At 35.1% G+C, this 26,511-nt stretch overlaps 1 protein-coding gene across 2 annotated transcripts in view; it reads left to right on the top strand.

The window, feature by feature from the left end:
* VPS50 (VPS50 subunit of EARP/GARPII complex) overlaps positions 1-26,511 on the top strand; it is a 140,129-nt gene that overhangs the window by 4,218 nt on the left and 109,400 nt on the right. The window contains exons 2-9 of one of the 2 annotated variants that reach the window (XM_065883462.1): positions 2,463-2,531; positions 14,831-14,953; positions 17,839-17,910; positions 20,056-20,109; positions 20,917-20,987; positions 21,761-21,878; positions 21,964-21,999; positions 23,137-23,219. In XM_065883462.1, the coding sequence (XP_065739534.1) occupies positions 2,463-2,531; positions 14,831-14,953; positions 17,839-17,910; positions 20,056-20,109; positions 20,917-20,987; positions 21,761-21,878; positions 21,964-21,999; positions 23,137-23,219 (626 nt within the window). Of the gene's footprint in view, positions 1-2,462; positions 2,532-9,237; positions 9,250-14,830; positions 14,954-17,838; positions 17,911-20,055; positions 20,110-20,916; positions 20,988-21,760; positions 21,879-21,963; positions 22,000-23,136; positions 23,220-26,511 lie in introns of those variants that run through there. The other variant, XM_065883463.1, reaches the window with a different exon arrangement.

Genomic DNA, 26,511 nt, shown 5'->3' with positions numbered 1-26,511 from the left:
ATAAGATAAAAAAAGTATTTCTCTGTGACATTCAGAATAATGGTCAGCACCTGAAGAGTGCTTACCATGTACAAGACACCATTTTTGGCCTCTCATATATGTTATCTCCTTTATCCCTTATAACAGCCCGTGAGTTACTGTCACCATCATTAGACTAAGACGACAGGCAGGTTGTCTGCAGAAGACATTCTGTGAATCCCCTGCTTCCTAACATGTACATAGGGTTTCCAATTTTTATTACTTTTATTTTGTACATTTGGTGGGAAGTTGTCATGTATTAGTAGCAAATTATCATGTGTGGTAACTAATTTGGAGGCAAGGCCTTTTTCTAGATATTGGTATATACCACTTGTTTACTTGTTTTAGGCATTGTTTTCTTTACTGAGTAACTCTGGGGAAAGAGAAAATTACACCTGATATATTCCTTCAAGAATTTATTAGAGTGGTTAAACAAATCTATACTTTTTAAAATGTTTGTTTAAAAGTCATGGCAATTATTTTTTTAAAAGGTATTTCAGGGGTCATCGTGATTTTGAATCAAATTATGAAGTTTTACTCTCATGTATGTGTATATGTTTGAATGTATATAAGTGTGTGTATATAATGTATAGAGAAGTTTATTTCCATAACCCAACCTTGCCTTCTTTACCACTTTTGGTGCTATGCCCTTGTGATGACTCTTGGTGAGTAATTGGGACAAGGAAGAACAAACACCCAAGAGTAGTTTTGTACTTTTATTTTCTCACTCATTGTAAGACTTTTAGCCTCAGTATGCTTTTCTTATTCCTGCAGACTTCCCTAGAAACTTCATTTTAAAGTCAGTTGCATATTCCCATGGGAACGATGGTCTAATTAGAGATTGGAGCCTAAGACTCCAAATAATTTACTAATTTCTTTGGTGCTTACTCTGTTCCTGGAACTGTGCTAGCTCCTGGGCTATAAAGGCCAATAGAGGACTTGGTCTTTCCCTTCTCTTGGGTCTGAGAGAGATATATATTTAATATTTAAAACTTCACTACTTTGGCAGAGGTGTTGGGAAATGTCTAGTGGGGTTTCTAAAACATTAGAGATTATAGTATTCATCCAGGTTGCTTGTTAAAATGCAACTCCTGGTCCTAATCTAGAAATACCTATTTATTAGCTCTGTGGTGGGACCTAGAAGTTTTATGTGGAAGTTTTATGTTTAAAAACTTCCCTGGGTAATGTTGATGGAGATGATCCATGAGCATTACTGAGAAATGATGTTTCTTTGAAACGTAAGATTTAGGAAAACTTCATAGAGGAGTTCTGAAAGTGGAGTATTGGTTTGGTTTCTTTAGAGGGTGGTGTGTGTGTGTGTGTGTGTGTGTGTGTGTGTGTGTGTGTGTGTGTGAGTGTGAGAGAGAGAGAGAGAGAGAGAGAGAGAGAGAGAGAGAGAGAATGAGAGAGAATGAGAGAGAGAGAGAGACAAAGAAGGGCGGTATTCCGGGGATAATGGAAGATTGGGGATGAGGTTAGAGCACCTTGTCATAAAAAATTGTAGCTATGTCTGGTGGTATTTTATAATAGGGAAGAGAAAATACACACCTATAATTTTAAAATGAGCAAGTTCTACTCTAAGACCCAAATAATCAACCTAAACATAACATGTATTTTGGTTACCAAGGACACCAAAAAGCCAATATAGAGTATCTAAAGGACAGAAACTTGACAGTAGAGTAAATCTCTCCTCAAGTTCATGTACCAGCTAATTTTGCTTATAGACTAATATTACAGGGAATTTAGGTGTCTGCTTTGGATAGACTATGTTAAAAAGAGGCTTTTAAAGAAAATTTAAATGGCTGACTTCTTTCTGTCTTGATAACTTTCCCTGGTACAAATGAGACTTTCAGAATCCCTCATTTGATGTGAATATAGAAAGTACCAGGTACTTTCTATAAAGAGCTAAAGCAGTGAGATGTGAGATTTAAGTCTCAATTACGTAGTATAAATTGGGTGCATTGGTGAGAAATGATAAAATCTAGAGATTACTTATGTATTAACTAGGCAATTATCATTATTTAAAAATCTTTGGTTAGCTCAGTCAGTTGGTATATTATATCTGTGGGTCATAATGCTTGGGCCTTTTTACCACGTGCATTTGGTCATGATTAATAGATAAGTGCTTTTATAGAATGCTTTTTGCCACCCAAGTTTCTTTTTGTTGTTTTTGAATCATGGTTAAGTTAGACTTCAACCGTTAGGTATAAAGGTGCCATATAGTAATTTTATTTTAAATTTCCGAAAGTAAATCTTTACTTGATTTAATAGTAGTATAGTACTATATGTGTTGTGACAGTTGTTTTAGAAACATATGTTCTATCTATTTTAAAGCAGGAAAATTTCTTTTTAAAATGGTGATTTCTATTTCAATAAGTACATTCTATCATGTTACAGTTCTGCAGCACAATTAAAATTCCCTTTATGTTATTTTTTTTTTTAAGGGTCTGAAAAGTCCCCCAGAGAGCCTCAGTGATGTTGGTGCCATTGAGAGTCTCCGGGTCCCTGGAAAGGTATTGATCTACACGAGTGAGCGTGACTTTTCACTTCCTTAAGAAAATATTGTTGCCTTTGGATAATTGATTCACAGAAGCTTTTCCTTCCCACAGGCAGATGGTTGTTATGATGAGCTAGGTAAAGTTTTATAATACAGTAGGCTTGGGGCTTGTTTTTGCTTTCATTACTCATTGGGATGCAGTATGATTCATTATAGTGAAGCAGAAAATGCGAAATTGATAAATTTAGAGTTTATTATTGTATCAAATTCTTTGCCTGAAAGCAGTTATATATCTATAAATGACACTTATTGATTCATCTGCTGTAACTTGGATAAATAAAATGAAATGGCTTACTTTTTATGCTGTAACACTGAGCCAAAAATCATAGTAAATTATGTTTTTGTTATGGAGCAGAGATTTTTCTTTTCATTTTATAAATTTATTTATTTACTTTTGGCTGCATTGGGTCTTTGTTGCTGCGTGCGGGCTTTCTCTAGTTGCAGCAAGTGGGGGCTCCTTTTTGTTGCGGTGTACCGGCTTCTCATTAAGGTGGCCTGTCTTGTTGCAGAGCATGGGCTCTAGGTCCGTGGGTTTCAGTAGTTGTGGCACGGGCTCAGTAGTTGTGGCTCACGGGCTTAGTTGCTCCGTGGCGTGTGGGATCTTTCTGGACCAGGGCTCAAACCTGTGTCCCCTGCATTGGCAGGTGGCTTCTTAACCACTGCGCCACCAGGGAAGTCCCTGGAGCAGAGATTTTTGAGTAAGTAGCTAAAGCACAGCTTATGCTAAATTGTAGATATCTTGGATTTTAATCCCCTGATAATTCATGTGAACTTCGCAGTCTACAAATTTAATAGGTGTCATTTGAAAGCTAGCTGGCTTCCCCTCAGGAGAAATATTAGCCATTGTTAAATAAATAAATCCCTGCTGTCTCACTCTCCGGGGCCTCGCCACTCCCAGCTGCCTCCATGTATAGCAGCTCTATCGCAGATCAAAGCCTGTTTTGAATGTCTGCTCTTATGGTTTTCAATTTGAGGATCATATTTGAAACTACTGTTTGTTTCCTGTGTCTGGCAACTTAATACACAGGGCTTGTTTCTCTAGATCAGCAATCCTACGGCCTCTTACCACACCTCAGTGTCAGCTGCTTAGGAGGCTGATTTCCCACCTCTTTGAGGTGCCTTGCCCCCTAAAGTGAATTTGGTAGTTACTGCTTAGCTTTTACATTAGGTCAGATACAAATATGATAAAATTCTAACCAACGCTTTTGCATGAAATGGCTCAGAAGCTATAAAGAGGCATTTTGAAAAGTTTTATATAATTTTAGAAAAGACTGTTGGATGTGATAAAATTGGGAGAGAGAACCATAAATCCTAATTGACAGATAATTCCCTATATTTCTTTGACTTAAAGAAATGATTATCAGGCATTATGAACATGCCTTGAAGTGGATTGCATTAGATGTTTCAGAACCAGAGTAAAATTGATGTGAGCCTCTTTAAAAAATACATGAATGTATTGCATAGGAACTTTCTGTTGTCTTTAAACCATGAGTCCGTGATGTTTTCCCAGTAGCGGTAGGTAGAGAATTTATAATGATCTCATTACATAGTCTTCTAATTGACTCCGCACCCTCTCCCCATCAGTGATCAGCCGTGTATACTCTTTATTTAAAAAACAAAAAAGATTTTTTATTTTTTAAGTTTTTAAAAAATTTTATTTTATATTGGAGTATAGTTGATTAATGCACAGGGAATTCTACTCAATATTCTGTAATAACGTAAATGGGAAGAGAATTTGAAAAAGAATAGATACGTGTATATGTATAGCAGTGTATACTTTTAAGATGATGGGCTCTGGCTAGAGAGGCCAGTCTGGAATCACAGGGTCAGCAAGTGTAAATGGTTCAGGTGATGATTAAGCCTAGGGCAGTGGGCTGATTGACACTAAGAAGCTAATTGAGTTAAACTGTAAAACAGCTAATGGTAAAATTAGCATCAATGCCCTCAGCTTAAATTTAGCCTTACACTAAGAAAGCCTTATGAGTTTTTTGTGTCTATTCTCTCTGTGCTCTCTCTGGAAGCATTTCAAGTACTGCTGGGTGAGCTACTCTGGGTGGTTTTGAGAAATTGAATTGCTGGGTCTGGAGAGTGGCAAAGCTCCAGTCAGTAGATTAAGTTTGATGTGGTTGAAGTTCACAGTCAGTAGTGAAACTAAGAATTAAGAAGGCTCACGTTCAGAAATTCCTTACACAGCATAGCTTATTATAACTTGGATGCTGAAACATAATGCTGTGTTTCACAATTTAGATGTTACTTTATAGTTAGGTCATACATATAAATTTAATTTTCTCTAAAAATTCTGTAACTGTTTATGGTGTTACAGGTGTTAACTAGACCTATTGTGGTGATCATTTTGCAACATATGCAAATATCAAATGATTATTTTGTACACCTGAAACTAATATATTGTTGTACCTCAATTATACCTCAATTTAAAAAAAGCATTATTTTAGCTTGGATTCCCCTGATATTCCAGTGGGAAAAGTAAAAAACAAACAAAAAATCAATTTACACTGTTTAAGTGTTCAGTGTAAATACTTGTATAGAGAAGCTTTTAAACATTAATTTATTTAATAGCTCTATCTCTCAAGTATAGGTAGAACATTTAAAAAAAGGCATCTTTCGTCTTCAGGAATGGACCCATTTCTTTTTCCTGTTCTTGTCATCATATTTTTCTAAGTTTTAACAAGGAATTGAGATTTCATTGGGGTTTTCAAGAAAGAAAGTTTAGCTTGGGTGTTACATTAAAAGGTTCTTGTATAAAGGATAAGTAGGAGGGAAATATTAAGATGGAGCATATGAAATGGCTGTTTTAGATTAGAAATGGTCTAATATTGGCAAATTTCATGTGGTTCGACTCATTAGGAAAAGGAGGGTAGTTAAGGAGAACTGAAGAAGGGAGTCAGGTGAGCTTGATAATCCAGAAAGTACTATTGATTTTTTTTTTCTTGAGAACTATATAAATTCTGAGTGGGAAGAAACCTTAGAAATCATCTGGTACAATTTCTGCATTTTAGAGATAAGATGACACTATATCCTATTTTAAGAGGAGATGTGAGTCAAATAATAATCCATATATTGGAAAATTGGAATTTTGGTGGAGTAAATAGTACAGAAAGTAAAAAAAAAAAAGGATTCTTTTCAGAATTTGCTATAGGAAAGGAAACTTTCGAGCAGATTAAAAAAATCTTAGCTTAAATAGTTCAGAGCCAAGGTCAATGGTGCCCAAACTTTGCTGTACATTAGAATCACCGGTACCCAGGCCGTACCCCAGTCCAATTAAATCATGGCGTGGGGGGTGGAGCCAGGCGTCGGTAGCGTTTAAATATCCCCAGCTGATTCCAGTGTGGAGCCATGTTTGGGAACCATCGGCCAAGCTGAGGACGCGATGAGGAGAAAGAACAGGAATACAGGAGCCGTTCTAGATAAAATTTTGTAAGTTTTATTGACAATTTTTGTGGGAAAAAGTATAATGAAGAGTTAGTGATGACCTAAAATTTCATTCCTGATAAATGGATTCTGTTGTTTTCAAATTAATGGGCTTTTCATGCAGAGGTAAGGATATAAGAAATTAATCTGTATTGTATTTACTGACTAAACTTGTTATCCATTTAAGAAAATGTATATTGTTTGAATTATGTGAAAGATTTTTAGATAATTTAATTGGTTACAGAATTATGAAGAAGACCAACATTTGTTATATAATAATTGTAATAGCCACATGGTAGGTAGTTATAGAACTTATTGGGACTGTGTTTGAGAGGATTTGTTGAATCCCGATTAAAAAATAAAAGTATCAGAACCTTATAAATCTATATCTTAAGTAAAACTTAAGTAAACATCTTAAGTAAACTTCCCACAGTGCTTCTATAATGTTTACATATCGTAAACCTGAAAAAAAGTACTAATATGAATATTGTTTATGAATTTTTACTGAAATACTGCCTTCTGATATTCTTTAAAGATAAGGGGTTTTTTTGGTTGGTTGTTTTGTTTCTTAAGGCCTTGACTTTATTGACTTGTAAATACAAATAGGATTCAGCTACGTTTACTCTTGCATGATTGGCTTAACTATGCCTTTGATTTTCTTCATCAAAGAAAAATATAGGGTGAGGAGACAAAAGAAATAGCTGTTGCAGTCAAAACCTGAAAATATATTTGTCTAGATATAAGTATTTTTGTTTGTGTACTTAATTTATTCCATAAATATTTATTGAGTACCTACCTACTCTGTAGCATTTCTATTATATAATATTCTGGGAGTTTGGGCAGAGTGTTTTCTAGCTTTTAGAATACTTCTGTGAAGTAAGATAAATGGATTTGACCGACTTCTTAGAATCCGTGAAAAGAATCCTAAAACCACACTAATTACAGAGCTTTATTTTCAGAACTTTACCAAAACATGAGGAAAGTGCTGGAATAAGAGCCAAGAGAGCTAGGTTCAAGTATTGACTTAAACATTCAGCTTATTAAAGGGAAGTCATTTTAATAGCTTTGTGCCCCAGCGTGCTCCTCTGTGAAAACATGTGATTAAACTAGATGATATATATATTTTTGCGGTACGTGGGCCTCTCACTGTTGTGGCCTCTCCCGTTGCGGAGCACAGGCTCCGGACGCGCAGGCTCAGCGGCCACGGCTCACAGGCCCAGCCGCTCCGCGGCACGTGGGATCCTCCCGGACCAGGGCACGAACCCGTGTTCCCTGCATCGGCAGGCGGACTCTCAGCCACTGCGCCACCAGGGAAGCCCAAACTAGATGATATTTAAGAGCCGTTTTAGCTCTGATATTTTATACTATCTTTATTGTAATATTTGTAGGAGAGAGAAGACAAAAATACAGTCAAAAGAATAAACTGATGAGTCTATTGCTATCTGATTTAGACAGGATTAGTGTTGAAATTTATGACTAGGAGACTTTTTTAGCTGTAGTGATTGGGATAAATCACTAAATTTCAATTTAGGATTATGTTTCATTTAAGACAGGTGTCTTCTGCAGGTGGTACCAAGAGGGACTCTAACCATGGATCTGCAGAATCATTTAGACTTTTTCTTAGGCATTCATGGCTAAAAATATTTAACTGTGTTCTTTTTAACCATTAATGAAATTATGCTTCTCTTGGCTTCAGATGCTTTGATATTCTTAACCCTTCTTTCGTAGCAAATCATAAAAGATCATTTACGCAGTGCATTTGGCAATCATTTATTGAGCCAGGCTGTTACTAAATTTTGAAGTTGCAAAGAGGTACAAGACTCTCTTCCTACCTGAACCTGAGTAGGAGAGACAAGCAAAAATAGATGATTGCAGAGGAGTATAGTAGAGATCTATACTAAGGTATGCACAGTGGTAGCACAGCTAGGAGAGGATTAGGGGTAGGTAGACGTGAGTGCGGGGTCTTCTAGAGTTGGTGATTAATTTGTTTTAGAAAGATAACTAGGGTACAGATAGGTATTTGAGTGGCAATCCTAGACCAGGATACTAATTAAGAAGATAAAGAGTATGAGGTTTAGGAAATGGAGAAGGGTTAAATTTGAGAGACATTTTAAAAGTAGAATTTAGGACTGAGAATTTTATTGGATGTAGAAGGTGTAGGAATTGGAAAGACTGGAGTCATTAAACACTGGGATTGAAGGTGCTGTGATGTCTTTTCTCAAAATAGATAGTATTTCTTCTTTTAAGGAAAGGTCTGATGAGGTGTTTGAAAACTAAAAAACCAGAAAACCGTAAATTAAGACTTATACAGTGGACTTTTCTGTCTGTGCTTCAGCTTATGTGTCTTTTCTTCAGCTTTAGCTAGACAGGCGTGTGGCAAATAGCTTGATATTTTTCACTGAAGTTGAGAAATTTTTAAAGATAGCTTTTAAAAAAATTTATATATTTGATGTCTCCAAAGCTATTATCTTTAATGTTTTCTTTTTCATAGAAATAAATTTAGGAAAATACTTGTTAAAATAGCATAACTATTGAATAAGAGAAGTAAATAAAAATATTTGGCAGAGTATCAAATATGAAAGTTTTGCTTTCCAGTTCTGTGATTTTTAGTATGTGTTAGTAATTCAGTACATTTCCATGAATAAAATCAGTTTTCCTTCAAGATCTGTTTCTTTAAAAGCAAATATGTGTATATTTGGAATGTTGTTATTTTGAAGAAAGGATTAAAATACATTATTTTTATCACTTAAGTATAAAGCTGGATTAAAATAATGCCACTTTAGTAACCTTTTATAAAAATCTGTAAACCATTTTGCTGAAACCTCCTTTTAAATTGTAACCCTAGTAATATTCCACTAGATGGCACTGAGAGCCTGAAGAAAAACAGGGTTGGCTTGAAAAGTTCTGTTTTATTTAAAACACACACAAACTGATGAAACGGCTGCTTTGATGGATTATTATTGTTCTAGTGGGATTTTAAGGAAATGTGCCATTTCCCCACATAATCAGACATCTGCCAGTTCATTATAAACGTACGTGGTATATGTATAGTTTTAGGGTGTTTGTGATCTTGAATCCTATTTCATTTGGAAACAGAAAACCTGTTTTTGTTCAGTGATTTATGATTTTTATCATACTGATTGCATATTGAAAACTTCATGCCTTTGTTCTTTAAGCTCTGTGTAGTTTTTGATAGATAAACATATTTTGCTCTCAATTAGAGCTCTAATGTGATGTTAACTTTGGTAAGACTATGGTTTCTGTTTTTAGAATAGCTATTTTTGTTGACTGATGAAAAATGCAAACAGAAAAATAAAGCTTTTGTCTTGGCAAACCCAAATTCATGCTTCATAAGAGCAAACTTTCTTCCTTTACTCCCTTCCTTTCTCCCTCCCAACACAATGAATTCTGCATTTATTCCGGTATATAATGTGAACTATGGTCTAATAAGCTAAGTACAGAGATGGAAGTTGGTTTGCATTTTTTTTATTCTACTATGCATTTTCTTCGGGGTTTTGAAACCTGACCTGTGAAATGAAGATTTTTGCATTCATCTTTTTGTTCGAATAAAAACTTACTACTGCAGATGATAAGTTTCCAGGCTGTTCTGTGGGTTTAAAAATGAAATTCCCTTTCAAAGAGAATATTGAATTGAATAATATTAAGGAGAACTGTTAAGCCGTCACAACTAACTTTTTACATTTATAAAAGTGAATAGGATTGAAATTCTGAGCTTGGATTGATGTTTTTAATTAGTGTGGTATTTTGGGTAATTTGAAAGTAGTCATTAAATATAAAATTTGCAGTCTTTCTTTTCCCTCCTAAACATGAATGCATTCCCTTAAGAGGTGAACTCTTAGGTGGGAAATAGCTTTGTAAAATTATAGCCTGGTTTCTTTAGAAACCATAAATATATTGGAAATGTTTTATAACACCTTACAGTTTAGGGCTCTAATTGTTTTATAGAGTTGAATCCCCAGTTCTCATATAACCTTTTGTTGTTACGTTGAGAGGAAAAATAGCTCGGCTACAATCAAAGATGTTGGCTTAAATGTTTATTATGATTGTTTTTCTTTATTTTTCATAAAGTTACATTTACGATATGCATTTTTATATGTATGTTCACGTAGCTTTATCTTGGAGATGATCAAAATAGAAGAATAGGATAGGTAGTATGTGTTATATGCAACCTTATAGTGTATTGTGACTGCTGGAAAAGACAGCCTCTAGAGTATTGAATGACTTCTTCGTTATCTGCCAGTTTTCCTAAAATATTCCTGCTTGGTTTATTATGTTAAGAAAATATTTAATGTTTATGCTTACTTTTTGGTTACAGTATCTGGCACAGTGATATGTGTTAAGATATTTTTAATAAAGGAAAAATATGGTTTTAGTATATATAAAAGTGTGTTGAATTTTAAAAACATCTCTCCCCCATGACATTTTTCTGCCCTGCGGGAAACCATCCTCTCTATTCCTTAATCTGTTGTATGCTTTCCCACTCCACTGTTTTTACTTTTGCTTTGCTTTATATTTTGTAACCTTATTCCCCCAATTTCTAATATTTGAAATTTTACCTTTTCTCATATTCTCTAAATGCCGCCTCTTCCATCAGATGTGAGCTCACTATCCTTTGATGCCCTTCATTTTGTTTGTATTTCCTTTATGTTCTGCCCTGCATCGTCATTGTTTATTTGTCTAACCCCCTCCTATTACTTCAGCAGCTATTTGTGGGAAGATTTGTATTTTACTCATCTTTGTTTCTGTACGACCTAGTACAGAGAATTTTTACATAGTGGGAATTTTAAAAGAAATTGTTAAATTAAAATATATGACTTGACCGGGAAAGATAATACTAGAGCTTTGACAATAGGCAGGTTATTTCCTGATGATAGTATGGGAGAGAGGTTTGATTTGTTCTTTTTTGACATTTGTACTTTTGTTTTTATCTCCTTTACAATTAAACTCATTACTTAATTGTAGTTTTTCTCCAGCTTTAATTCTGGGGTGATGTTCATGTACTCTTTAGGTGTAGTTGATTACCTACCATCAGCAGGCAAGTTGTGGCACATTTGATGGTCTGTAGTTGTTGACATATTATTTTTGGATTTTCAAAGTCTGTAGAGCATTTATAGCACTATTATTAATTATAATATGCATTTATTAGTTACTATGTATCATGAACTTTACTATAACAATTCTTTAAAAAATTTTATTAATATAATATCAGTCCGTAAGACTGAAATATTTTATTACCAAACATCGTTAAAGCATCTAATCTTCTTGGTAACTTTTAAAAGCATTACATATTTTAATACGGTATAAGGAGTTTCATTTGTTATTCTGTTCCCTTGATTGTGCCTTTAAAATTTTTTTGTAGGATATCTTTTGTTCATTTTGTTTTTGTAAAATTTTGCCTCATACATTTATATTGGCTTGCAAAACTGGTTCTCTTTTACATGAAGAATTATGTATTTTTGTACATCTCCAATCCTAGAAAACCAGTTTATATAATGGCAAAATTATGGAGTAATTGTTTTAAGAATATGCTATCTAGCTGTTTTTGTTTTTTCTAATTTACATGCATAAAATATCCCTAAAATCATTTTACATTTATTGTTATTTCTAGTTAGAAGAAAGAAGCCTTTCCTTAAGAGTTTGTGGAAAATTTTGAGTATCAAAACAAGAACATGTTGTCTCTTCCTTTCCTTTTGTTCATTTATTCCTTTTTTTATACAGTTCACTGTGTAAATTAATTTTAGTTTGAGTCATGATTTTTATCTACATTGTGCCTTGGCACTTTGGAACATAATGATGGAGAATAAGGAGAAACCTCAGTTCTCAAGAAGTGTGTAATCTGATCGAGCTGTCAGCACTAACAGCGATGAAACGTTTAGAGAATGATTGGGTAGCAGCCGAATCTTACAGACAGCCAGTGCAGTGGGATTAACAGGAACACGGTGATTGGGATTCTAGGCAGAATAGAGTTTGTCTGAGTTCAGATGTATGTTTTCACACAGGAGCACTAAGTTGTCTGAAAGGAGAGGGTATTTTATAGGGATATGGTGTTGGGCATTTGTTTTTGTTTTTGAATTCTGCTTTGTGTGCTATGTTTCTTTTTCTGCCTTTCTTGGTTTTATCTCTCTCCTTAGTCCAGGTTACTTAGAGTGTCAAGTGTTACATGTCACTTCTTTGAAATTATATGAGTTTGTCTGCTCTCTGTGATATAATTGCTTAGTTCTCTAGGAAGGAGTGGCGTTTGACCTTTTTATATGCATATACAGATTGTACTCTTTTTTACAGATTCATCACACTTGTGAAACGTGCACTTGTGAAATATTTATAAATGAAATCGTGCTTTCCCTTTGACATTTTTAATAACTTTGGATATTTGTTTCACTGTCGTTTTGAGTGTGTGTGTATGTATGTATGTCCTTTACAGGTGAAAAAAAACTAGGCATGAAGAGACTAAGTAAATTGTCCAAGGTTAATAACAGAGTTGCAGCTAAAACCCAAGTGTCTTTACCTTTAGAACAATCAATTAGGTTGTGTAGGGAGAACAGCATGTAGTTACATCCCATTGGCTTTTACACATTTGAGATGAAAGTGCTCATTCATTGCAGTCTATTTGAATTCCTGGCTTGTTTCATATCTGATGGTTTTCATTCTTAGCAATTTTTGTAATCTTCAATTTTTTTGTGAGTAGTACCAAGTACATTTATTTGCTGGTGGTGCTATGGAATTACTAGGGGGAGGCAACATTGCTATATCCTCACTTGGGCTTTATTCCTTCCCTCAGCTTGCAGCATCTGAAGCTGGTATTTCAAATGCCTATGACCCTTCAGGGAGAGATTGCCAGGAATTTCTCATCTCTTTCTATTTCATGTCTCACTGTCGATTCAGGTTTCCACTGGATGCAGGGAGGTTGCCTGTGGATAGGCAAACTAGTTGGGAACCCTTCCACAAATGATGTGGGTTTAACCCATGTCTGTTAAACCTCTTCAGTGCCATTGTCCAAGGTGCTACACAGATTAGTGGGTTGTAGATAAATCCCCACCGAAATACAGCTCCACTGTTAGGATGCTGGATTTCTTAGTATACTCATAGTATATAATTGCATGCTAAATCAGTGATGACTGTCTTTAACTTTTTTTTTTTTTTGTCAGTGTATTCTTATAAGTTGAGTTTTGGTACCAAAGAGGCATTTTCTTTTTCATGCACTTTTAATTCTGCAGGTTTAGTTTTTATGACTTTGCCTTCTCTTTTCAATTTATTGGAATTTTAAATGTAAACAGTTAAGTATTCTCTTAAGTTTCAGATTTATTGCTCTCATATTTTCTTTTAGCTTGAATATACTAAGAGGAATTTATAGTAATAATTTTATCAATTTAAAATATAAATTAAAATCTAAAAGATATATAAGCTAGGCTCTTTTTTATAAATGAAAACTAGCCCTGCAATAAAATAATCTAGAGTATCTCTATTTGGAAAATATTGTCCTCAAATTAACCATATAATTTTTGTGTAATTAGTGATGATTCATTAAGAATTTTTGTTAAGTATTTTGACTGTAAAATGATTTTAAATACTAGTTTCTTTTTCAAAAAATTTACTTATTTTTTTTGGCTGTGTTGAGTCATTGCTGTGCACAGGCTTTCTCTATTTGTGGCGAGCGGGGGCTACTCTTCATTGAGATGTGCGGGCTTCTCATTGCGGTGGCTTCTCTTGTTGCAGAGCACGAGTGCTAGGGCACGCGCGTTTCAGTAGTTGCGGCTCGTGGGCTCTAGAGCGCAGGCTCAGTAGTTGTGGCACACAGACTTAGTTGCTCCCCAGCATGTGGGATCTTCCCGGACCAGGGCTTGAACCCGTGTCCCCTGCATTAGCAGGCGGATTCTTAACCACTGTGCCACCAGGGATGTCCCAATACTAGTTTCTTTTTGTGTACTTAAGTGTATTTGAGATTAATTTTAATAAAAAAACAATGACTAAATTATATGTCTATAATAATGTCTTGATTGAGTGTGTCAGAGAGTGGGTATCTGAGTTATTGAAATTTTCCAGTTAACTGAAGGTTTATCCAATTATGCAGTGAACTTGCATAGGATAAGGATGCTGACATTAGGGGTAGGGATTTGTCTGTTAAGCTCTTTTTTTGTTGTATAAATCCATAGAAGCCCTATACTCTTATCATTAGAAAGCAAGCATTTTATCAGACTCAGAGCTTTAGGTTCATAATCAGTTCATTAATTGTAGTATCAGTACACCTTGAAGGAAGCCTCATGGAATTACAGAGCTAAACTTGTGAACCTTTTCTAGACATAAAATTACAGAACTAATCTTGAACCGTTTCTGGAACCAGTATTTCTTAGCCAAGCAGTGAGATTTTCAGCAGAAGGATTTCTGCTCTTCAGGGTTCCAGTACTAATTGTGACCTGAAAGTCATTGAGATGTACGCTGGTTATCTGTGGTGAGAGAGATTTAGAACATTGTTAGATGATGAAAACGTATATATATGTGATATGTATATATGATAGATATTAGGTAGTCTCTTTGTTTTTTCCTTTTGTTAAGCATCTAAATTCTCTCAGCTACTAGTTGGCATGCAAGGAATTGAAAATAAAATCTAAATCTTCAAACTGGCTAGTTTTTAGTGTTCGGCTGTTTACTAATTTTCCATGAACTTTCCTGTTTTCTATTAGTTTGTTTCTTTGGTCAGAATGTTTCCTGGGAGAATTGTCGGTGTTAAGACAGATGATTATTTATTTCCATGCAGATAGAATTATAACAGTTACAAGTACTATAATTGTGGTTTCCTTTCCCTTAAAGGAGGAATTCCGAGAACTTCGAGAACAACCTAGTGATCCTCAAGCTGAACAAGAACTAATTAATAGTATCGAACAAGTGTATTTTTCTACGGACTCATTTGATATTGTTAAATATGAGCTGGAGGTAAAAAAAAATTCATTAACCTATCTAAAGCCTATTTTGTTCAGTGACTGAATTTGTGAGTGAGATATGAATGCCTTTTAGGGGCATTGTAGTTTTTTGATACCAGGACTGGTCTATGATGACCATACTGTGACTAAACTATCAGCATTGTTTAAAGATGAGAGTATTTTTAAAAATGAAAAATTAAGTGCAGCTATAGAATATTGGTCCAGGAAACATTTTTGTATTTTTGGTTTTTAACTGTTATCACACAATATGTTAGTATGCTGTCTCTGTCTTATTTTATGTTGGCTAAATATGTTTGGGAAAGCTCTGAGACCTTTTTTTTTTGCGGTACGCGGGCCTCTCACTGCTGTGGCCTCTCCTGTTGTGGAGCACAGGCTCCGGACGCGCAGGCTCAGTGGCCATGGCTCACGGGCCCAGCTGCTCTGCGGCATGCGGGATCTTCCCGGACCGGGGCATGAACCCATGTCCCCTGCATCGGCAGGCGGACTCTCAACCACTGTGCCACCAAGGAAGCCCAGGGAAAGCTCTGAGACTTTTGATCATGAAAGTATATTTACATAATTGTTTAGTCATAATAAATACCCCATGCCTTAATTTTTTTTTTAATTTATTTTTTTAACATCTGTTTTGGAGTATAATTGCTTTACAATGTTGTGTTAGTTTCTGCCGTATAACAAAGTGAATCATCTATACATAAATCCCCGTATCCCCTCCCTCTTGCGTCTCCCTCCCATCCTCCCTATCCCACCCCTCTAGGTGGTCACAAAGCACAGAGCTGATCTACCTGTGCTATGCGGCTGCTTCCCACTAGCTATCTGTTTTACATGTGATAGTGTATATATGTCAGTGCCACTCTCTCACTGCGTCCCAGCTTACCCTTCCCCCTCCCTGTGTCCTTAAGTCTATTCTCTACGTCTGTGTCTTTATTCCTGTCCTGCCCTTAGGTTCTTTAGAACCTTTTTTTTTTTTAGATTCCATATATATGTGTTCGTATACAGTATTTGTTTTTCTCTTTCTGATTTCACTCTGTACGACAGACTCTAGGTCCATCCACCTCACTACAAATAACTCAATTTCATTTCTTTTTATGGCTGAGTAATATTCCATTATATATATGTGCCACAACTTCTTTATCCATTCATCTGTTGATGGACACTTAGGTTGCTTCCATGTCCTGGCTATTGTAAATAGTGCTGCAATGAACATTGTGGTACATGTCATTTTAAAAATTTATTTATTTATTTTTGCTGTGTTGGGTCTTTGTTTCTGTGCGAGGGCTTTCTCTAGTTGTGGCAAGTGGGGGCCACTCTGCATTGTGGTGCACGGGCCTCTCACTGTCGCGGCCTCTCGTTGTGGAGCACAGGCTCCATATGCGCAGGCTCAGTAGTTGTGGCTCACGGGCCTAGTTGCTCTGCGGCATGTGGGATCCTCCCAGACCAGGGCTCAAACCCATGTCCCCTGCTTTAGCAGGCAGATTCTCAACCACTGCACCACCAGGGAAGCCCAACATGTCACTTTTTGAATTATGGTTTTCTCAGGGTATATGCCCCGTAGTGGGATTGCTGGGGCGTATGACTTCAGACTATACTACAAAGGTACAGTAATCAAGATAGTATGGTACTGGCACAAAAACAGAAATATAGATAAGTGGAACAGGATAGAAAGCCCAGAGATAAACCCACACACGTATGGTCACATTGTCTTTGATAAAGGAGGCAAGAATATACAATGGAGAAAAGACAGCCTCTTCAATAAATGGTGCTGGGAAAACTGGACAGCTACACATAAAAAGAATGAAATTAGAACACTCCCTAACACCATACACAAAAATAAACTCAAAATGGATTAAATACCTAAATGTAAGGCCAGACACTATTAAACTGTTAGAGGAAAACATAGGCAGAACACTCTATGACATAAATCACAGCAAGATCCTTTCTGACCCACCTCCTAGAGAAATGGAAGTAAAAGCAAAAATAAACGAATGGGACCTAATGAAACTTCAAAGCTTTTGCACAGCAAAGGAAACCATAAACAAGATGAAAAGACAACCCTCAGAATTGGAGAAAATATTTGCAAACGAAGCAACTGACAAACGATTAATCTCCAAAATTTACAAGCAGCTCATGCAGCTTAATATCATAATTCTTTGTAACATTGGCATTTTACATTTATAAGAACTTCAAAAAAAGAATAGTAAAATTCGTGTTTTAGATGAAACCAATTGCAGTATGCATACGTACTTCATATTGCAGTACATGCAGAGTTAGTACCCAGCGTATTCTGAAATTTCATCATCAGTTGACTGAGACTTGAAGTCTAACTTGGGAGTTTCCCATCTACACAATGGAATGCATTTTTGTTAGTTTCCATACTATCCTCCAGAGTATGTATAATCCAGAATGTACTCCAACAGCTGTCACTATCACACTGTAGTGCTTAGTTACCATTCATAGTATTTCAGAGGGGAAGTATGTTTTGAGTTCTGTCCTGGATGAGTAGGGATATATGGTTGCTGGTAGAGTGGGGGATAAGGGTTAGGACTTTCTCACATTCTCCTGTTGCAGGTTGTGGAAGCAGTGTTTCCCAGCTCGGGCCGGAGTCCCGGTGGTAGTGGGGATTCCAGGAGTTTGGAGGTGGCATCAGTGGAGATAGCAGGGCTGGGTGAGGGATGGAACTTGAGTACCAGGGGGTTGGGTAACAGAGATACAGGCTTTTGTGTCTGGAGTCTAGTGGGGAGGTGGGGAGGATGGGAGGAGTGGGATGTGACACCGTTTTGTATGTGCAGGTTGTAGTTCCTAAGTCAGGTGTGCAGGTAAATGAAACCAAATTAAACAATTGATTTTTTACTGTTTATTTATGGATTTTTTTTTTTTTAGAAGCTCCCTCCTGTTCTCAATTTGCAAGAATTAGAGGAGTACAGAGACAAATTAAAACAACAGCAAGCTGCAGTAAGTAAAAAACACATTTCTGACAAAACTGTAAATGAAACACAACAGAGAGGTGTAACGTTTGCAGGTTTTATTGTTTAACTAATATACTAACATTTTAAACAAATGTTATTTAACATGACTTTGACTCAAATGATACATTTATACTTATTCAAATTTATTGTCTATTCAGTTTCCCTCACATTACCTTGATAGATGTGCTTCTAGAACTTGGAGTTCTTTCTCTGGAATCCTAAACGTGATCAAAGAATTTTGAACTTTTTTTTCAGATTACTAAGTACCTTTTTAGATTACTCCTTGTCATGCATGCGTGACTTTCCTACCCATAGTTTTATGATGGAGCTTTCTTATCTCAGAATAAAGGCTCCCACTTCTAGTTGAAATAGATCCAAAGAGATTACAGGGTTAAGATTCATCAAATCTGAATTGCTGTCACTATTTAATTGTGTGATGTTGGGCAAGTCACTTAACCTTGCTAAATCTCTTGTTTCATCTGTGAAGTAATGGGTTAGGTTGGGCCTGCATTTTCTCTAATGCTGTAAAATTCTGTGATTTTGTATTTTCCTTGTGTTAAGCTGAATTCCTTTTATAAAACTCAGACTGTACTGTAGAAGATTAAGTAATGGTAGTAAGTGGTCTTGTTAATTTTTTAATACTGAAAGAGCAATTGTAATAAATTTAGTCATTTTAATTTAAGGTATGATCTTTAATAATACATCTAACAAATAAAGGAGGATATACTTCTCTTTCTTTAGTGTTACACCCAGATGTCTCAGTGGGTGCTTGGATCTCCCGGGGGTAGCAGCATTGGTGTGGGGAAGGGCCTTGAGCACTAGAGGGTTGTGTGGTAAAAATATGTTGTTGTTTTTGGAGAATTAGAGTTCAGTGGATGGTGGCACCTTTTGCCTTCTCCTGGTTTCAGCATATTTAAATATGTACTCCTCCATCTCTGTACTTTATGTGGTAGTATTCTTTTGGGGATGAACCCCACCACAAGGGCCGTGTAGCACAGTGGCCTTTGGAATTTAATCAACCTGGCCTTGAATCCTGACCTTGCAGCTTACTAACTGTGGGTGAGTTACTGCTATGTTTAAGATTACTCATCGGGAAAATGAAGCATGTAACACATTTCAGTAGATTGTCGTAAGTACTAATTGAGATAATGTAGGAAAAGCAGTCAGTACACTGCCTAGCACAGTGTAGACTAACAATAACTACATGGTCTATTTAAAACAAACAAATGAAAAACCCATAACTCAAAAAAAAAGCAATGACCCAAATAAAGTGATAACAATCCCCAATTTGGTAAAATTAGGTGGGTTTCTGTCTGTGTACATCTATACACATTCATGTCTATACAAATCTATACAAATTCAGAGCAGATTAAGAAAACATGAAAGAATTAACGCAATCTTTGAATGTATGTGTAGTGCTTTGTTCTCAGTTGGCTTGGGGAAGGGGATACAGTTGTGTTTCTTGAGCAGATATTCACTAAATACCATTGGTGTGCCATGCTTCATGCTGGATGTGGTACCTCTGTAGTGTAGTCCTACAGGGGCCCCTGAAATTGTGAAATAAGAGCCTCATGTTCAAAATCATTATAATTCTAACTCGCATACGTTACCGTTTTTCATGGAACTGACCAAGAAACCTTAGGTATCTTCATAGCGCTCCAGAAAACACGCTTCCTGTTTTTCAGAAGTAGTGGACCAAACTGCTGTCTGTTTTCTTACGCGGTACAAAGGATTTAAAGGGTGTTCTGTTTCCCAGATAGAATTTCCATAAATTCAGTAGATTAAACATTTATTTATCTTAACAAGTCTATCTTTTTTAAAGCAAATCCTGTACCCTTAAAAATGGTTATACTTTTGTGCATGTTAGTTAAAGCAGATACTCATGTTATTAACAATAATAATGACCACATATTGAGTTTCTATTAAGGACCAAGTACTGTGCTACATGCTATACCTCTTGTACTAATTTCATAGCCAAAGAAATGTACGTGGCCAATGCATGCCAGTATTTGCTGTAGAAGTTATTAGGAAGACCTATGGAATATTCTTGCTAAAATTTTAAATGTAAAGTGTAATAGGAAGCATGAGGCTTTTTCTTTTATTTCCTTTGTTTGATTGCATGTTCTTATAGGTCTCTAAAAAAGTAGCAGATTTAATCCTTGAAAAACAGCCTGCTTATGTAAAGGTAGGATAACATTTGTTATTTTTAATAGTAAAATATTAAAAATGTTTGAGTGACTTATACTTGGAACTTGAAATATTTTAATTTATTCTTTTGTCTATAGTTTATAGCAGCATATTAACTCTATTTGGGTTGTGTATATGTATGTTTTTTTTCTGTCATTTGGGGAATTTACCAAACTGCAAGAAGTGGAAGAGTTTTTATATTTGATTCTAAAGTAATCTATTTGGTTTTCCTAAGTTGAAGAGCCAATGAAAATTGCTTCAGTGCACTTTGTAACTCATAGATCATTAATAATGACTGCTCAGTCTGCCTTTAAAATATGATAAAATTGGAACTGTCTAGCTGAATCTGCCCTTTCATCGAAAATAAGAGACTTCAAAATCCATTGAAATATCTTAACAGTGTTCAAATGAAGACATTCATTGTCAAAGCACCTTAGCAAACAAATCATATTTGTCATATCCTTGATTACCTCATGAAGTTCTGTTGGATAGAAACATTTAAACGGATATATTATTAGTATTTATTTACGCCCATCTAAAGAGGTTGGGTCTAGATTTCCTTATAAACAATACTGCCTAAATATTTTGTCACATGCCATTGTGAAAATCAATTGAAAGTGGTTATTTAAAATAATTTTGTGGGAAAATATACCAACAATGTTCAAGTTCAGATATTTTTGTTGCTACTTTGTTTTCCAAGCAGGCTTTTCTTTGAAGCCCACTAAAGTTTTTGTTAGAGAACCATACCAATAAGAAAGAAAAATAAAATGCCTCAAACAGTAACCTACACCTAATCTTTCCATAGGAACTTGAAAGAGTTACCTCATTACAGACAGGTCTTCAGTTAGCTGCTGTTATCTGCACAAATGGGAGGAGGTATTGCATTTGATGATACTTTGTTCAAGCTGAGTAACATTTAAGAGAAACTCTGAAACTGTCATGGAAAATTGATTTTTTTTATGATTTGCGTTGTATAGAATGCCATTCATTAACTGAACATATATAATGGTCTAAAAACTGCACTAAGAAGGTCTGTGAGAAATGTCTTTAAATCTTGTTATGGATTAAAAATATTACTGTTTTTGTGTTGCTTAAATCCGTGCTTCTCAAACTGTCTTTGGTGAAGAACCAGTCTTCTTTTTTTTTTTCTTTTTTAATTTCCAACTTGTTACAGACTATTGTTTTTGTAAAATGCAATACAAACAAATTACTAGGAAAATGAATTTAAAAAGACCCAACCAGACACATATAAAATAGTCTCATTTTTTCTATTATCAGATTCATCAAGCATAAAATTATTGTGTTAACTTTTGCTCTGTGTGTTTAAAAAATTTTTTTTATTATTAGATTCATCAAGCAAAAAATTATTTTGTCAACTTTTCTTCTACATGTTTTTAAATGCTTATTCTCAATTTCTGTACTTTTGTGGTAGATCAGTAACAGTTTGAAGATTGGTATCAGACCACGCACCATGCTTCAAGTAATGCTGGTTTAGTTTGAGCCGTTGAATAAATTTGTCAAATAGTGCTCACAGTCCCCAAATTTAAGAGCAAATCAGGATACTATCTCATTAATTGCCTAATTGTTCTGTGTGGATAGTGTTCTTATTATACTAGAAAAACTTAACTGTTTATTTTTCACTTTTACAGACACTTGAATATTGCAAAGGAAGGTTTTACTCAAGCTAGTTTAGGCCTTCTTGCAAATCAAAGGAAACGTCAGTTGCTGATTGGACTTCTGAAATCTCTGAGAACTATAAAAACATTGGTACATACAGGTTACTTTTTTTAAAAGTTAAAGCTTAATTTTATGGTTGAAACAGATTTTACCTTTTGATTTATGTTCTTTTCAGCAAAGAACAGATGTCCGCTTAAGTGAAATGCTGGAGGTAAGTTTACAAGGCTTTGAAATTTGGTGATCCTAATAATATTAAATAGAGAATTATTGTGAAAAAAATTCAGATGTGCATTTTTCTCAAATTGGCATATGGTATGAAGAGCATTTTTAGACATGTAAAGGAACTTGCTCTAGTGCATCTTTTTCTATTGATATGATATACTTCATTTAGAAAAAATTATTGGGGGAAATGTTAACTTCAGTATCTTTTGATTATTATATCTGTGCCCAAATAGCAATGAAATTATCTTTTGTGTCTAACATAAAGTAGTGATTTGAGGAGTATGTCATAGATTAGTTATGTTTGGTGTCTCATATATTAATTGATTTTCTGAGTGAGCCATCTGTTTTCTGTTTGATGCTTTCTTAGCATTGTCTGTATACATCCGTTATAAGTTTCACCAAAGCCTAATGTATTACGTGTTTCCCCATAATACTCGAGCACCTTTGGGTAGGTACTTTGTCATCATCTCAGCATCCCTTGTGGTTTGAATTGCCTTTGTTGAATTTAGATATGAACTTCAGGAACTTTTTAAAATGATTTTCTGTATAATCACTGTATTACTTCTAAACTATTACCACTAAAACTAGGGTTTGAGAAATGAAAAATTCATTTGCCATTAAATTACTGTTTAGGAATATTTGGGGCCATTAATGAATATTTCACTTTTTTCCAAATTTATTTGTTTAAGAATATTTATGGATTCATGATAGTAGAACTGTTGAATGTTGATTACAAGTAGAATGCATACTGTTTTGGAACATTTTCTATAAACATTACTGAAAGAAGAATGTTAACAGTTAAAGAACTCCTTCCCTCTGAAGCAGCTTGTACTTCTTTGTAGGCTTTATCTACATGTGATGGTCTCAGAGAGCTATTACTGTGTTTTTAAGGGAACAGCATATTTTTTTTATGGATACATTTTAGGCCTGGAGGTAGTTGCTTTGTTATATTTTACTAGTTTGGTATATTTCACTATTTATCTGTTGTTGGTATTATGATCCTTATTTGAGAGGAATTAAAATTTTCTGGTGCTGTAACTTTGGATAGAGTATGAACAGAGATTTTTCTTTTTCAGAAGCTTTAAGAAAAATGTTTCCAGCCTAATGACTTCTGTTGTTGATTCAGGAGGAAGACTATCCGGGAGCTATTCAGCTGTGCCTGGAATGTCAGAAAGCTGCCAGCACTTTTAAACATTATAGTTGCATAAGGTAAAGTGATGTAAAATTTTTAAAGCTGACTTTATTGTCAGTTTTTATATAGGAGTTGTGTAACATACAATGGTAATAAACACTGAATATTAATATTAAGTGCTATGTTCTAGTTTAGCCTTCTTATTTGTAAATGAGCAGCACAGTAAAATTATAAATAACAACTCTTAAGGTTTGAAAGATCAGATACTTTCTAATCCTTTTTCTTGTCACCTCATTGAAACTCTTTTTTTCATGTTTTTTCCAATCTTATTGATTTCATTTTTATGGAGTAGTAGAGAATAAATTCATCTGTTCATGTCTCCATTGCAGCTCTTGAGAATTCTTCCTCCTTAACTATGCCCAGATTATAAATATTGAGAGTTCTGTTGCAGTTTGCTTTTCAGATCCAGATGGTTCAATTGTTGGCTCATCATGATAAGAATTCTTTTGGAAAACTTAAAGTGATTTCACTTTGTGTAGGAGTCATCTTTGTAATATTTAAGTGATGTTGTATTTAATGATTATATCTTCTGTTTATTTATAAAATGTACAATGTAAAAATAGCTGCTGCATCCTCTGCTCTTAGTTCTAACTTTATTAATGGATTTTGGTCTGCTTAAAATGAAGGTTTTGCATTAGTTGTGACAGTACCTTGAGGAATCTCTAATCCTCAAGTGTAATTTCCGCCATTCCTCTAAAAGCATCAAAAATAAATATAAAATCTAGGGAAAATAGTGAGCTTGCCAAGGAAACCCAGTTTCAAATTAAATTCATACTTAGCCTAGAATGAGTCCCTTAGTCTCCCCTGTATAGAGAATCTGGCACTCAGTGAGCAGGATGCACTGATATTGTAGATGTTGATTGCTAGTATCTGAAAAAATAAAAGGATTATGAAAGGACAAAACATTAATACAGCTTTGGATTAATTTTTTTCTTTTAATATACTCTCACATCATAGGTCTGTGCTGGGTATAGAATAACTAGGTATTTTCCCCCTAGAGATGATATTTTTTTTTCTTTAGGATTATGTATATTGAAGCGACCACTTTTTATTTGATTAAGAAGTGCATAGTTGGGTAGTACCAGTAATATTTTGATTTTATCCATTTTGACAGTGATTAACTGTCACTATTAAAAACTTGATTATGTCATTTATACTTAAGTTGGGTGAATAGTGAATTAGCTCTAATATGGTGAATATATTTGAAAATTTCTAGCAAGGCCTTCTGGCTCCTGAAGAAGCATAGCGCTCATTTAGTTCATTTCGTGGTGGTAAATCTGTTAGAATGAGAAAAGCATATTTATGATTGGCTCAAAATACTTCAGGCAGTTATGTATTTACTGAGCGTTTATTATATGCTAGGTGGTTTGTTTTGGAATTGGCTGTATAGTGATGAACCACATATAATGTAATCAGTATAATCCACGGTTTTCTAGAGTGCTTAGTCTATCAAGATGGATTTGGATTGAAGTAGGCCCAACTGGAATGGGGCTTTATAGAGAAGGAAGTTGAGCATACGGTGGAAGCATTGGGATCTAATTTTCCTTAGGGGGTCAAGACTAAGGAGGACCTGAAGGAGGTGCAGGAGGGATTAGCTAAACCAAGGTACGAGGTGTTGTAGATACGAGATTACGGGTATCATGATGAGTCTTTGTTGCAGAGATGCCAAGCAACATGAGGACGAAAATATCTATAGCGTTTATAGCAACAAAGAAATCAGAGTTGACCTTGTTAGAGACAGATTTGGTTGAAGTGTAAGTGTAGGATGAGGAAATTTTATATGGAGGAGAGATGTGGAATTGAGAAGGAGCAACCTGAATATTTGAAAATCAATGAGAAAGAGTGAGAGGTTAAAAATAAGACAGAGAACGTAATAATAAAGCTTCGTAGGGATTATTGGAGAGATTGACTTCGAAAAAGTCACCATTCTATTATAATAGGAAAGAATGAGTTTGGAAATTTGTTGGCAGGAGATTGAGGGTGCAGGTGACATGTTGACACTTCATTTTTTCCATTAGTTAAAATTTTTATTTTAGGTTTGTTAAAGTAAATATCTTACTTGGTGAGAGTTAACTATAAAAAACTGAAAGAAATCCTTATTTGGGCTTTTTCAAGTTAGCGTGAAGTGGCTTCTAAGCACTTTTTCATTTTTATGTATATAGTGATATGTGGAGGAGTTATCTGACCTGGTAAAAAGTTTTGATCAAAAAGATCTGTAATGATGATTTAAATTAATCATTGTTTTATTTTAGATAATACGGTATATAAGCAGCATGCTGTGTTTACATATATGAGTCATACATGCAGTAATAAGAAAAGTTTGTCTTATATTCTGAAAATAGGTAAAAATACATGCACAGATACATTAAAATGTCCTAAGGAATTCATTGTAGTGGGATTTTATCTTAGGCTTCCCGGAAATCCGTTAGAGTTGTGTTTTTAACTTGGTGATTTAGTGACAACATCAGGGTGGCTCCAAAAGCAGAGCTGTTAGTTGGAAATGCTTGGTGGTGATGATAGGCCCTCCACCAGCAATTCTTCTCCCCCACATAGAGCAGTGTTTCCTTTGCCTGCCACCATTCATCCTGCCTGACCCAATCCCCTTCTCCCTTCACCTCTTATTTCACCCGTTAGCTCCTAGTTGGGAGAACATAGGTTTGTTCACTTCCTGTAGATAATGTGGTATAGGAAATAGAAATAGAATTAGTTGATATGTGGGACAGATTGAGTCCACAAAAATGAAAGGAATTTTATTCTAATTTCCTTTTATTTTTGTCTTTATTAATTAGATGCCCCTTTCTTATTCTATGCATTTATTTTTGTTTTGCTCTTTTTCCTCTGGTCTACTGAATACAATCAGTATTGAACCTGTTCTTGAGCTCTTTTCATTGGGTCTGTTCAGACATAATTCACCAACACTTTAAACATTCTTTTAATTTACCTGGATCTGTGGAATTTAGCAAAGGCAAGATTCAATCTTTGCTTGGACCTGAGTGCATCAGGGTGAAAAGTCATTTGACACTCTGGTAATCATAGGAATAGTCATTTCCAACTGAATTCACACTCTTATTTTCTTTAACATTTAAATGTATTTTTATTCCTGTTGATGGTTAGAGAATCGAGAAATATATTCTTTTTAAGAAATGTCCTTTAAGAGAATCATTCCATGATTCTGAGCATTTCTGAATTCTTGTGTGGTGTTTTTTTGTTTTTATGTTGCAGGCAAAGTCATATGTACAGTGTATCTACTCATGCACTTCTTAATTTTTCTTTAGTAGATTGTATGTTCCTCTTTTCTTTCCTAGTCAC

Source organism: Phocoena phocoena, chromosome 9 (genome assembly GCF_963924675.1).
Source record: "Phocoena phocoena chromosome 9, mPhoPho1.1, whole genome shotgun sequence".
NCBI lineage: Eukaryota > Metazoa > Chordata > Mammalia > Artiodactyla > Phocoenidae > Phocoena > Phocoena phocoena.
This window is presented reverse-complemented; position numbering and strand designations above follow the sequence as displayed.